Here is a 12,944-nt window from a genome sequence, read left to right as displayed (position 1 = left end):
CCCTCGGCCCACCCTGTAAGCAGGGCAGGGCTTTTCCTGACCCCCAGCCCACCCTGTAAGCAGGGCAGGGCTTTCCCTGACCCCCAGCCCACCCTGTAAGCAGGGCAGGGCTTTCCCTGACCCCCAACCCACCCTGTAAGCAGGGCAGGGCTTTTCCTGACCCCCAGCCCACCCTTAAGGAGGGCAGGGCTTTTCCCCCTGGCACCTTTGTGCCTGCTGGTGGCCCCTGGCCAGAGTGACCCCCTGTAGGTGGGGTGTGTCACAACCTTGTTCCCTGGGCCAGCTGTGAAGCCCCTGAGTGTGCTGAGGCCCCTCTGGCCTCTGCAGAGCCCGGGGCAGGGCTGAGGCTCTGCTCTCCTGCCCAGTGGGAGGGATGGCTCCCCACGTGTTGGCTGCACAGAGCTTGCTCCCTCTTCTGGGACGTTCCCCCTTTGTGTCTTTGTCTTCGTGGGTGTGAGTGAGCAAGTGAGCTTGTGTTTTATCCCCCATAGCAGAAATGAGGACAGTAGGGTAGTGTAGCTTAGACTTCCCAGGAGGGAAAGAGGGGCTCTGTGCAGCAACCGGGGGGTGCCCTCTGAACCCGCGGGCGGAGACAGGGCCCGGCCTTGCCCCTTCTTGCCCCGGACGGAGCGAAGCCCGTTAGTGGTGGTGCAGCACCGTGACCCGCCTGTAGCCAGGGCCTGGGCGTGTGCCTGCACTGCGGGGCTGCCTGTCCTGCTGGGGATGTGCCAGCGTGGTCCCCCCTGTCCTCGGGGCTGGGGCCCTGTCCCCCCGGCCTTAGGCCACTGTTGGGAGTGCCGGGCCTCGGGACAGCCCCGTAAGTGGGGCTTTGTGCGTCCCCCGTGCCCGGCGGGCGGTTGGAGGGACCCTCTGTAACCAGGGCGGTGTCCCGTGGGGTCCCCAGCCTTTCACAGGCGTGGGGCTGGGCGTGTGCCCTCCCTGTCCTCGGGGGAAGGCCGAGCTCCGTGGCTCCCTGGGTGTTGTCCCGCCTGTAAGCAGGGTCCGGGTCTGGGAGCCTTTGTGCCCCCTCAGCTGGCAGCCTGTGTGGGGTGACCACCCTGTTAGAGGGATCAGGTGCCCCCAAAGCGGAGAGAAGGAGCCTCCGTGGGCCTTTGGGCCCAGGGCTGCCCTGTAAGTCGGGGCCAGTGCCCTGGAGTCCCGGGCACTTTATTCTCCAGGCAGCGGCCGGAGCCCCCTGTAAGCAGGGGTGCAGCCTCTTTGGCCACTGCTTTGCAGGCCCAGCTGCCTTTGCCCAGAGGGCCCGGCTCCCAGCAGCGGATGGGACTGCATTGCTGTGGTGAGACCAAGTGAAGTTTGGAGGGGTGTGTGGAGGTGGGGGGGCCTGTGGGAGGGTGGGGGGGTTGTGGCTTGGAGATCTCCCTCTGTGGGTGTAGGGTCTGGGTTTTCTTCTTGGGGAGGAGCTGGTGTTTCTCAGGCCTAACTCTGTCCTCCTGCCTTGACAGAAGCCGTGGGAGAAGAAAGAAGAGACAGGAGTGGACCTTCGAGGCAAGAACCAAGAAGAAGATGAGCAGCAGCAGCATCGAGCTCAAGAGTGGACCTTCGAGGCAAGAGCCAAGAAGAAGAAGAAGAGCAGCAGCAGCGTCGAGCTCAAGAGGGAGCACGACAGGGACCCTCTGGGCAAAGGCCCCTCCCTGGCACCCCCGGGGCAGGGATCCGTAAGAGTCCGGCGGGCACCTTCAGGCTGCCCCGGCTGGCTTTGTGCTGGGCGACCTCCCTGTAACCAGGGCTGGGTCTTTGCTTTGCTTTGCTGGCCTTTGGCCATGGTGCTCCTTTGGCTGCCTGGAGAGAGGGGCAACCCTGTAAGGAGGGTGAGAGCCCCAATCTCCGCACCCGAGGGGAGAAACGGAGCTCTGCCGACCCCCAGCCCACCCTGTAAGCAGGGCAGGGCTTTTCCTGACCCCCAGCCCACCCTGTAAGCAGGGCAGGGCTTTTCCTGACCCCCAGCCCACCCTTAAGCAGGGCAGGGCTTTCCCCCTGGCACCTTTGTGCCTGCTGGTGACCCCTGGCCAGAGTGACCCCCTGTAGGTGGGGTGTGTCACAACCTTGTTCCCTGGGCCAGCTGTGAAGCCCCTGAGTGTGCTGAGGCCCCTCTGGCCTCTGCAGAGCCCGGGGCAGGGCTGAGGCTCTGCTCTCCTGCCCAGCGGGAGGGATGGCTCCCCACGTGTTGGCTGCACAGAGCTTGCTCCCTCTTCTGGGACGTTCCCCCTTTGTGTCTTTGTGGGTGTGAGTGAGCAAGTGAGCTTGTGTTTTATCCCCCGTAGCAGAAATGAGGACAGTAGGATAGTGTAGCTTAGACTTCCCAGGAGGGAAAGAGGGGCTCTGTGCAGCAACCGGGGGGTGCCCTCTGAACCCGCGGGCGGAGACAGGGCCCGGCCTTGCCCCTTCTTGCCCCGGACGGAGCGAAGCCCGTTAGTGGTGGTGCAGCACCGTGACCCGCCTGTAGCCAGGGCCTGGGCGTGTGCCTGCGCTGCGGGGCTGCCTGTCCTGCTGGGGATGTGCCAGCGTGGTCCCCCCTGTCCTCGGGGCTGGGGCCCTGTCCCCCCGGCCTTAGGCCACTCTTGGGAGTGCCGGGCCTCGGGACGGCCCCGTAAGTGGGGCTTTGTGCGTCCCCCGTGCCCGGCGGGCGGTTGGAGGGACCCTCTGTAACCAGGGCGGTGTCCCGTGGGGTCCCCAGCCTTTCACAGGCGTGGGGCTGGGCGTGTGCCCTCCCTGTCCTCGGGGGAAGGCCGAGCTCCGTGGCTCCCTGGGTGTTGTCCCACCTGTAAGCAGGGTCCGGGTCTGGGAGCCTTTGTGCCCCCTCAGCTGGCAGCCTGTGTGGGGTGACCACCCCGTTAGAGGGATCAGGTGCCCCCAAAGCGGAGAGAAGGAGCCTCCGTGGGCCTTTGGGCCCAGGGCTGCCCTGTAAGTCGGGGCCAGTGCCCTGGAGTCCCGGGCACTTTATTCTCCAGGCAGCGGCCGGAGCCCCCTGTAAGCAGGGGTGCAGCCTCTTTGGCCACTGCTTTGCAGGCCCAGCTGCCTTTGCCCAGAGGGCCCGGCTCCCAGGAGCGGATGGGACTGCATTGCTGTGGTGAGACCAAGTGAAGCTTGGAGGGGTTTGTGGAGGTTGCGGGGGCTTGTAGGTGGGTTGGGGGGTTATGGCTTGGAGATCTGCCTCTGGGGTGTAGGGACCGGGTTTCCTTCTTGGGGAGGAGCTGGTGTTTCTCAGGCCCAACTGTGTTCTCCTGCCTTGGCAGAAGCCGTGGGAGAAGAAAGAAGAGACAGGAGTGGATCTTCGAGGCAAGAGCCAAGAAGAAGAAGAAGAGCAGCAGCAGCGTCGAGCTCAAGAGGGAGCACGACAGGGACCCTCTGGGCAAAGGCCCCTCCCTGGCACCCCCGGGGCAGGGATCCATAAGAGTCCGGCGGGCACCTTCAGGCTGCCCCGGCTGGCTTTGTGCTGGGCGACCTCCCTGTAACCAGGGCTGGGTCTTTGCTTTGCTTTGCTGGCCTTTGGCCATGGTGCTCCTTTGGCTGCCTGGAGAGAGGGGCAACCCTGTAAGGAGGGTGAGAGCCCCAATCTCCGCACCCGAGGGGAGAAACGGAGCTCTCCCGACCCTCGGCCCACCCTGTAAGCAGGGCAGGGCTTTTCCTGACCCCCAGCCCACCCTGTAAGCAGGGCAGGGCTTTTCCTGACCCCCAGCCCACCCTGTAAGCAGGGCAGGGCTTTTCCTGACCCCCAGCCCACCCTGTAAGCAGGGCAGGGCTTTCCCTGACCCCCAGCCCACCCTGTAAGCAGGGCAGGGCTTTCCCTGACCCCCAACCCACCCTGTAAGCAGGGCAGGGCTTTTCCTGACCCCCAACCCACCCTGTAAGCAGGGCAGGGCTTTTCCTGACCCCCAGCCCACCCTTAAGGAGGGCAGGGCTTTTCCCCCTGGCACCTTTGTGCCTGCTGGTGGCCCCTGGCCAGAGTGACCCCCTGTAGGTGGGGTGTGTCACAACCTTGTTCCCTGGGCCAGCTGTGAAGCCCCTGAGTGTGCTGAGGCCCCTCTGGCCTCTGCAGAGCCCGGGGCAGGGCTGAGGCTCTGCTCTCCTGCCCAGCGGGAGGGATGGCTCCCCACGTGTTGGCTGCACAGAGCTTGCTCCCTCTTCTGGGACGTTCCCCCTTTGTGTCTTTGTCTTCGTGGGTGTGAGTGAGCAAGTGAGCTTGTGTTTTATCCCCCATAGCAGAAATGAGGACAGTAGGGTAGTGTAGCTTAGACTTCCCAGGAGGGAAAGAGGGGCTCTGTGCAGCAACCGGGGGGTGCCCTCTGAACCCGCGGGCGGAGACAGGGCCCGGCCTTGCCCCTTCTTGCCCCGGACGGAGCGAAGCCCGTTAGTGGTGGTGCAGCACCGTGACCCGCCTGTAGCCAGGGCCTGGGCGTGTGCCTGCACTGCGGGGCTGCCTGTCCTGCTGGGGATGTGCCAGCGTGGTCCCCCCTGTCCTCGGGGCTGGGGCCCTGTCCCCCCGGCCTTAGGCCACTGTTGGGAGTGCCGGGCCTCGGGACGGCCCCGTAAGTGGGGCTTTGTGCGTCCCCCGTGCCCGGCGGGCGGTTGGAGGGACCCTCTGTAACCAGGGCGGTGTCCCGTGGGGTCCCCAGCCTTTCACAGGCGTGGGGCTGGGCGTGTGCCCTCCCTGTCCTCGGGGGAAGGCCGAGCTCCGTGGCTCCCTGGGTGTTGTCCCGCCTGTAAGCAGGGTCCGGGTCTGGGAGCCTTTGTGCCCCCTCAGCTGGCAGCCTGTGTGGGGTGACCACCCCGTTAGAGGGATCAGGTGCCCCCAAAGCGGAGAGAAGGAGCCTCCGTGGGCCTTTGGGCCCAGGGCTGCCCTGTAAGTCGGGGCCAGTGCCCTGGAGTCCCGGGCACTTTATTCTCCAGGCAGCGGCCGGAGCCCCCTGTAAGCAGGGGTGCAGCCTCTTTGGCCACTGCTTTGCAGGCCCAGCTGCCTTTGCCCAGAGGGCCCGGCTCCCAGCAGCGGATGGGACTGCATTGCTGTGGTGAGACCAAGTGAAGCTTGGAGTGGTTTGTGGAGGTTGCGGGGGGCTTGTAGGTGGGTTGGGGGGTTATGGCTTGGAGATCTGCCTCTGGGGTGTAGGGACCGGGTTTCCTTCTTGGGGAGGAGCTGGTGTTTCTCAGGCCCAACTGTGTTCTCCTGCCTTGGCAGAAGCCGTGGGAGAAGAAAGAAGAGACAGGAGTGGATCTTCGAGGCAAGAGCCAAGAAGAAGAAGAGCAGCAGCAGCGTCGAGCTCAAGAGGGAGCACGACAGGGACCCTCTGGGCAAAGGCCCATCCCTGGCACCCCCGGGGCAGGGATCCGTAAGAGTCCGGCGGGCACCTTCAGGCTGCCCCGGCTGGCTTTGTGCTGGGCGACCTCCCTGTAACCAGGGCTGGGTCTTTGCTTTGCTTTGCTGGCCTTTGGCCATGGTGCTCCTTTGGCTGCCTGGAGAGAGGGGCAACCCTGTAAGGAGGGTGAGAGCCCCAATCTCCGCACCCGAGGGGAGAAACGGAGCTCTCCCGACCCTCGGCCCACCCTGTAAGCAGGGCAGGGCTTTTCCTGACCCCCAGCCCACCCTGTAAGCAGGGCAGGGCTTTTCCTGACCCCCAGCCCACCCTGTAAGCAGGGCAGGGCTTTTCCTGACCCCCAGCCCACCCTGTAAGCAGGGCAGGGCTTTCCCTGACCCCCAGCCCACCCTGTAAGCAGGGCAGGGCTTTCCCTGACCCCCAACCCACCCTGTAAGCAGGGCAGGGCTTTCCCTGACCCCCAACCCACCCTGTAAGCAGGGCAGGGCTTTTCCTGACCCCCAGCCCACCCTTAAGGAGGGCAGGGCTTTTCCCCCTGGCACCTTTGTGCCTGCTGGTGGCCCCTGGCCAGAGTGACCCCCTGTAGGTGGGGTGTGTCACAACCTTGTTCCCTGGGCCAGCTGTGAAGCCCCTGAGTGTGCTGAGGCCCCTCTGGCCTCTGCAGAGCCCGGGGCAGGGCTGAGGCTCTGCTCTCCTGCCCAGTGGGAGGGATGGCTCCCCACGTGTTGGCTGCACAGAGCTTGCTCCCTCTTCTGGGACGTTCCCCCTTTGTGTCTTTGTCTTCGTGGGTGCGAGTGAGCAAGTGAGCTTGTGTTTTATCCCCCATAGCAGAAATGAGGACAGTAGGGTAGTGTAGCTTAGACTTCCCAGGAGGGAAAGAGGGGCTCTGTGCAGCAACCAGGGGGTGCCCTCTGAACCCGCGGGCGGAGACAGGGCCCGGCCTTGCCCCTTCTTGCCCCGGCCTTGCCCCTTCTTGCCCCGGACGGAGCGAAGCCCGTTAGTGGTGGTGCAGCACCGTGACCCGCCTGTAGCCAGGGCCTGGGCGTGTGCCTGCGCTGCGGGGCTGCCTGTCCTGCTGGGGATGTGCCAGCGTGGTCCCCCCTGTCCTCGGGGCTGGGGCCCTGTCCCCCCGGCCTTAGGCCACTGTTGGGAGCGCCGGGCCTCGGGACGGCCCCGTAAGTGGGGCTTTGTGCGTCCCCCGTGCCCGGCGGGCGGTTGGAGGGACCCTCTGTAACCAGGGCGGTGTCCCGTGGGGTCCCCAGCCTTTCACAGGCGTGGGGCTGGGCGTGTGCCCTCCCTGTCCTCGGGAAGGCCGAGCTCCGTGGCTCCCTGGGTGCTGTCCCGCCTGTAAGCAGGGTCCGGGTCTGGGAGCCTTTGTGCCCCCTCAGCTGGCAGCCTGTGTGGGGTGACCACCCTGTTAGAGGGATCAGGTGCCCCCAAAGCGGAGAGAAGGAGCCTCCGTGGGCCTTTGGGCCCAGGGCTGCCCTGTAAGTCGGGGCCAGTGCCCTGGAGTCCCGGGCACTTTATTCTCCAGGCAGCGGCCGGAGCCCCCTGTAAGCAGGGGTGCAGCCTCTTTGGCCACTGCTTTGCAGGCCCAGCTGCCTTTGCCCAGAGGGCCCGGCTCCCAGCAGCGGATGGGACTGCATTGCTGTGGTGAGACCAAGTGAAGTTTGGAGTGGTGTGTGGAGGTGGGGGGGCCTGTGGGAGGGTGGGGGGGTTGTGGCTTGGAGATCTCCCTCTGTGGGTGTAGGGTCTGGGTTTTCTTCTTGGGGAGGAGCTGGTGTTTCTCAGGCCTAACTCTGTCCTCCTGCCTTGACAGAAGCCGTGGGAGAAGAAAGAAGAGACAGGAGTGGACCTTCGAGGCAAGAGCCAAGAAGAAGATGAGCAGCAGCAGCATCGAGCTCAAGAGTGGACCTTCGAGGCAAGAGCCAAGAAGAAGAAGAAGAGCAGCAGCAGCGTCGAGCTCAAGAGGGAGCACGACAGGGACCCTCTGGGCAAAGGCCCCTCCCTGGCACCCCCGGGGCAGGGATCCGTAAGAGTCCGGCGGGCACCTTCAGGCTGCCCCGGCTGGCTTTGTGCTGGGCGACCTCCCTGTAACCAGGGCTGGGTCTTTGCTTTGCTTTGCTGGCCTTTGGCCATGGTGCTCCTTTGGCTGCCTGGAGAGAGGGGCAACCCTGTAAGGAGGGTGAGAGCCCCAATCTCCGCACCCGAGGGGAGAAACGGAGCTCTGCCGACCCCCGGCCCACCCTGTAAGCAGGGCAGGGCTTTTCCTGACCCTCAGCCCACCCTGTAAGCAGGGCAGGGCTTTTCCTGACCCTCAGCCCACCCTGTAAGCAGGGCAGGGCTTTTCCTGACCCCCAGCCCACCCTGTAAGCGGGGCAGGGCTTTTCCTGACCCCCAGCCCACCCTGTAAGCAGGGCAGGGTTTTTCCTGACCCCCAGCCCACCCTTAAGCAGGGCAGGGCTTTCCCCCTGGCACCTTTGTGCCTGCTGGTGACCCCTGGCCAGAGTGACCCCCTGTAGGTGGGGTGTGTCACAACCTTGTTCCCTGGGCCAGCTGTGAAGCCCCTGAGTGTGCTGAGGCCCCTCTGGCCTCTGCAGAGCCCGGGGCAGGGCTGAGGCTCTGCTCTCCTGCCCAGCGGGAGGGATGGCTCCCCACGTGTTGGCTGCACAGAGCTTGCTCCCTCTTCTGGGACGTTCCCCCTTTGTGTCTTTGTGGGTGTGAGTGAGCAAGTGAGCTTGTGTTTTATCCCCCGTAGCAGAAATGAGGACAGTAGGATAGTGTAGCTTAGACTTCCCAGGAGGGAAAGAGGGGCTCTGTGCAGCAACCGGGGGGTGCCCTCTGAACCCGCGGGCGGAGACAGGGCCCGGCCTTGCCCCTTCTTGCCCCGGACGGAGCGAAGCCCGTTAGTGGTGGTGCAGCACCGTGACCCGCCTGTAGCCAGGGCCTGGGCGTGTGCCTGCACTGCGGGGCTGCCTGTCCTGCTGGGGATGTGCCAGCGTGGTCCCCCCTGTCCTCGGGGCTGGGGCCCTGTCCCCCCGGCCTTAGGCCACTGTTGGGAGTGCCGGGCCTCGGGACGGCCCCGTAAGTGGGGCTTTGTGCGTCCCCCGTGCCCGGCGGGCGGTTGGAGGGACCCTCTGTAACCAGGGCGGTGTCCCGTGGGGTCCCCAGCCTTTCACAGGCGTGGGGCTGGGCGTGTGCCCTCCCTGTCCTCGGGGGAAGGCCGAGCTCCGTGGCTCCCTGGGTGTTGTCCCGCCTGTAAGCAGGGTCCGGGTCTGGGAGCCTTTGTGCCCCCTCAGCTGGCAGCCTGTGTGGGGTGACCACCCCGTTAGAGGGATCAGGTGCCCCCAAAGCGGAGAGAAGGAGCCTCCGTGGGCCTTTGGGCCCAGGGCTGCCCTGTAAGTCGGGGCCAGTGCCCTGGAGTCCCGGGCACTTTATTCTCCAGGCAGCGGCCGGAGCCCCCTGTAAGCAGGGGTGCAGCCTCTTTGGCCACTGCTTTGCAGGCCCAGCTGCCTTTGCCCAGAGGGCCCGGCTCCCAGCAGCGGATGGGACTGCATTGCTGTGGTGAGACCAAGTGAAGTTTGGAGGGGTGTGTGGAGGTGGGGGGGCCTGTGGGAGGGTGGGGGGGTTGTGGCTTGGAGATCTCCCTCTGTGGGTGTAGGGTCTGGGTTTTCTTCTTGGGGAGGAGCTGGTGTTTCTCAGGCCTAACTCTGTCCTCCTGCCTTGACAGAAGCCGTGGGAGAAGAAAGAAGAGACAGGAGTGGACCTTCGAGGCAAGAGCCAAGAAGAAGATGAGCAGCAGCAGCATCGATCTCAAGAGTGGACCTTCGAGGCAAGAGCCAAGAAGAAGAAGAAGAGCAGCAGCAGCGTCGAGCTCAAGAGGGAGCACGACAGGGACCCTCTGGGCAAAGGCCCCTCCCTGGCACCCCCGGGGCAGGGATCCGTAAGAGTCCGGCGGGCACCTTCAGGCTGCCCCGGCTGGCTTTGTGCTGGGCGACCTCCCTGTAACCAGGGCTGGGTCTTTGCTTTGCTTTGCTGGCCTTTGGCCATGGTGCTCCTTTGGCTGCCTGGAGAGAGGGGCAACCCTGTAAGGAGGGTGAGAGCCCCAATCTCGGCACCCGAGGGGAGAAACGGAGCTCTCCCGACCCCCGGCCCACCCTGTAAGCAGGGCAGGGCTTTTCCTGACCCTCAGCCCACCCTGTAAGCAGGGCAGGGCTTTTCCTGACCCTCAGCCCACCCTGTAAGCAGGACAGGGCTTTTCCTGACCCTCAGCCCACCCTGTAAGCAGGACAGGGCTTTTCCTGACCCTCAGCCCACCCTGTAAGCAGGGCAGGGCTTTTCCTGACCCTCAGCCCACCCTGTAAGCAGGACAGGGCTTTTCCTGACCCTCAGCCCACCCTGTAAGCAGGGCAGGGCTTTTCCTGACCCTCAGCCCACCCTGTAAGCAGGGCAGGGCTTTCCCTGACCCCCAACCCACCCTGTAAGCAGGGCAGGGTTTTTCCTGACCCCCAGCCCACCCTTAAGCAGGGCAGGGTTTTTCCTGACCCCCAGCCCACCCTTAAGCAGGGCAGGGCTTTCCCCCTGGCACCTTTGTGCCTGCTGGTGACCCCTGGCCAGAGTGACCCCCTGTAGGTGGGGTGTGTCACAACCTTGTTCCCTGGGCCAGCTGTGAAGCCCCTGAGTGTGCTGAGGCCCCTCTGGCCTCTGCAGAGCCCGGGGCAGGGCTGAGGCTCTGCTCTCCTGCCCAGCGGGAGGGATGGCTCCCCACGTGTTGGCTGCACAGAGCTTGCTCCCTCTTCTGGGACGTTCCCCCTTTGTGTCTTTGTGGGTGTGAGTGAGCAAGTGAGCTTGTGTTTTATCCCCCATAGCAGAAATGAGGACAGTAGGATAGTGTAGCTTAGACTTCCCAGGAGGGAAAGAGGGGCTCTGTGCAGCAACCGGGGGGTGCCCTCTGAACCCGCGGGCGGAGACAGGGCCCGGCCTTGCCCCTTCTTGCCCCGGACGGAGCGAAGCCCGTTAGTGGTGGTGCAGCACCGTGACCCGCCTGTAGCCAGGGCCTGGGCGTGTGCCTGCACTGCGGGGCTGCCTGTCCTGCTGGGGATGTGCCAGCGTGGTCCCCCCTGTCCTCGGGGCTGGGGCCCTGTCCCCCCGGCCTTAGGCCACTCTTGGGAGTGCCGGGCCTCGGGACGGCCCCGTAAGTGGGGCTTTGTGCGTCCCCCGTGCCCGGCGGGCGGTTGGAGGGACCCTCTGTAACCAGGGCGGTGTCCCGTGGGGTCCCCACCCTTTCACAGGCGTGGGGCTGGGCGTGTGCCCTCCCTGTCCTCGGGGGAAGGCCGAGCTCCGTGGCTCCCTGGGTGTTGTCCCACCTGTAAGCAGGGTCCGGGTCTGGGAGCCTTTGTGCCCCCTCAGCTGGCAGCCTGTGTGGGGTGACCACCCCGTTAGAGGGATCAGGTGCCCCCAAAGCGGAGAGAAGGAGCCTCCGTGGGCCTTTGGGCCCAGGGCTGCCCTGTAAGTCGGGGCCAGTGCCCTGGAGTCCCGGGCACTTTATTCTCCAGGCAGCGGCCGGAGCCCCCTGTAAGCAGGGGTGCAGCCTCTTTGGCCACTGCTTTGCAGGCCCAGCTGCCTTTGCCCAGAGGGCCCGGCTCCCAGCAGCGGATGGGACTGCATTGCTGTGGTGAGACCAAGTGAAGCTTGGAGTGGTTTGTGGAGGTTGCGGGGGCTTGTAGGTGGGTTGGGGGGTTATGGCTTGGAGATCTGCCTCTGGGGTGTAGGGACCGGGTTTCCTTCTTGGGGAGGAGCTGGTGTTTCTCAGGCCCAACTGTGTTCTCCTGCCTTGGCAGAAGCCGTGGGAGAAGAAAGAAGAGACAGGAGTGGATCTTCGAGGCAAGAGCCAAGAAGAAGAAGAGCAGCAGCAGCGTCGAGCTCAAGAGGGAGCACGACAGGGACCCTCTGGGCAAAGGCCCATCCCTGGCACCCCCGGGGCAGGGATCCGTAAGAGTCCGGCGGGCACCTTCAGGCTGCCCCGGCTGGCTTTGTGCTGGGCGACCTCCCTGTAACCAGGGCTGGGTCTTTGCTTTGCTTTGCTGGCCTTTGGCCATGGTGCTCCTTTGGCTGCCTGGAGAGAGGGGCAACCCTGTAAGGAGGGTGAGAGCCCCAATCTCCGCACCCGAGGGGAGAAACGGAGCTCTGCCGACCCCCAGCCCACCCTGTAAGCAGGGCAGGGCTTTTCCTGACCCCCAGCCCACCCTGTAAGCAGGGCAGGGCTTTTCCTGACCCCCAGCCCACCCTGTAAGCAGGGCAGGGCTTTTCCTGACCCCCAGCCCACCCTGTAAGCAGGGCAGGGCTTTCCCTGACCCCCAGCCCACCCTGTAAGCAGGGCAGGGCTTTCCCTGACCCCCAACCCACCCTGTAAGCAGGGCAGGGCTTTCCCTGACCCCCAACCCACCCTGTAAGCAGGGCAGGGCTTTTCCTGACCCCCAGCCCACCCTTAAGGAGGGCAGGGCTTTTCCCCCTGGCACCTTTGTGCCTGCTGGTGGCCCCTGGCCAGAGTGACCCCCTGTAGGTGGGGTGTGTCACAACCTTGTTCCCTGGGCCAGCTGTGAAGCCCCTGAGTGTGCTGAGGCCCCTCTGGCCTCTGCAGAGCCCGGGGCAGGGCTGAGGCTCTGCTCTCCTGCCCAGTGGGAGGGATGGCTCCCCACGTGTTGGCTGCACAGAGCTTGCTCCCTCTTCTGGGACGTTCCCCCTTTGTGTCTTTGTCTTCGTGGGTGCGAGTGAGCAAGTGAGCTTGTGTTTTATCCCCCATAGCAGAAATGAGGACAGTAGGGTAGTGTAGCTTAGACTTCCCAGGAGGGAAAGAGGGGCTCTGTGCAGCAACCAGGGGGTGCCCTCTGAACCCGCGGGCGGAGACAGGGCCCGGCCTTGCCCCTTCTTGCCCCGGCCTTGCCCCTTCTTGCCCCGGCCTTGCCCCTTCTTGCCCCGGACGGAGCGAAGCCCGTTAGTGGTGGTGCAGCACCGTGACCCGCCTGTAGCCAGGGCCTGGGCGTGTGCCTGCGCTGCGGGGCTGCCTGTCCTGCTGGGGATGTGCCAGCGTGGTCCCCCCTGTCCTCGGGGCTGGGGCCCTGTCCCCCCGGCCTTAGGCCACTCTTGGGAGTGCCGGGCCTCGGGACGGCCCCGTAAGTGGGGCTTTGTGCGTCCCCCGTGCCCGGCGGGCGGTTGGAGGGACCCTCTGTAACCAGGGCGGTGTCCCGTGGGGTCCCCAGCCTTTCACAGGCGTGGGGCTGGGCGTGTGCCCTCCCTGTCCTCGGGGGAAGGCCGAGCTCCGTGGCTCCCTGGGTGTTGTCCCGCCTGTAAGCAGGGTCCGGGTCTGGGAGCCTTTGTGCCCCCTCAGCTGGCAGCCTGTGTGGGGTGACCACCCCGTTAGAGGGATCAGGTGCCCCCAAAGCGGAGAGAAGGAGCCTCCGTGGGCCTTTGGGCCCAGGGCTGCCCTGTAAGTCGGGGCCAGTGCCCTGGAGTCCCGGGCACTTTATTCTCCAGGCAGCGGCCGGAGCCCCCTGTAAGCAGGGGTGCAGCCTCTTTGGCCACTGCTTTGCAGGCCCAGCTGCCTTTGCCCAGAGG

At 65.2% G+C, this 12,944-nt stretch overlaps 1 protein-coding gene across 1 annotated transcript; it reads left to right on the top strand.

The window, feature by feature from the left end:
• The first annotated feature begins 4,913 nt into the window (after nucleotides 1–4,913).
• Nucleotides 4,914–7,641, top strand: LOC116787570. Its single transcript, XM_032689315.1, has 4 exons — nucleotides 4,914–5,027; nucleotides 5,195–5,296; nucleotides 6,943–6,983; nucleotides 7,150–7,641. The coding sequence occupies exons 1-4, from the start codon at nucleotides 5,009–5,011 to the stop codon at nucleotides 7,621–7,623; spliced, it is 636 nt and encodes a 211-aa protein (XP_032545206.1). The 5' UTR covers nucleotides 4,914–5,008; the 3' UTR covers nucleotides 7,624–7,641.
• Nucleotides 7,642–12,944: the final 5,303 nt, after the last annotated feature.

Source organism: Chiroxiphia lanceolata, chromosome 5 (assembly GCF_009829145.1).
Source record: "Chiroxiphia lanceolata isolate bChiLan1 chromosome 5, bChiLan1.pri, whole genome shotgun sequence".
Classification (NCBI taxonomy): domain Eukaryota; kingdom Metazoa; phylum Chordata; class Aves; order Passeriformes; family Pipridae; genus Chiroxiphia; species Chiroxiphia lanceolata.
Note: the sequence above shows the minus strand (reverse complement) of the source record. Positions and strands in the feature narration are given on the sequence as shown.

Bases quoted from the DNA above. Each gene is read 5' to 3' on its own strand.
- LOC116787570 (XM_032689315.1), top strand. The intron at 5,297-6,942 runs GGACCCTCTGGG...GCCTTTGCCCAG, and splicing joins CTCAAGAGGGAGCACGACAG to AGGGCCCGGCTCCCAGCAGC. The intron at 6,984-7,149 runs GTGAGACCAAGT...CTGCCTTGACAG, and splicing joins GATGGGACTGCATTGCTGTG to AAGCCGTGGGAGAAGAAAGA.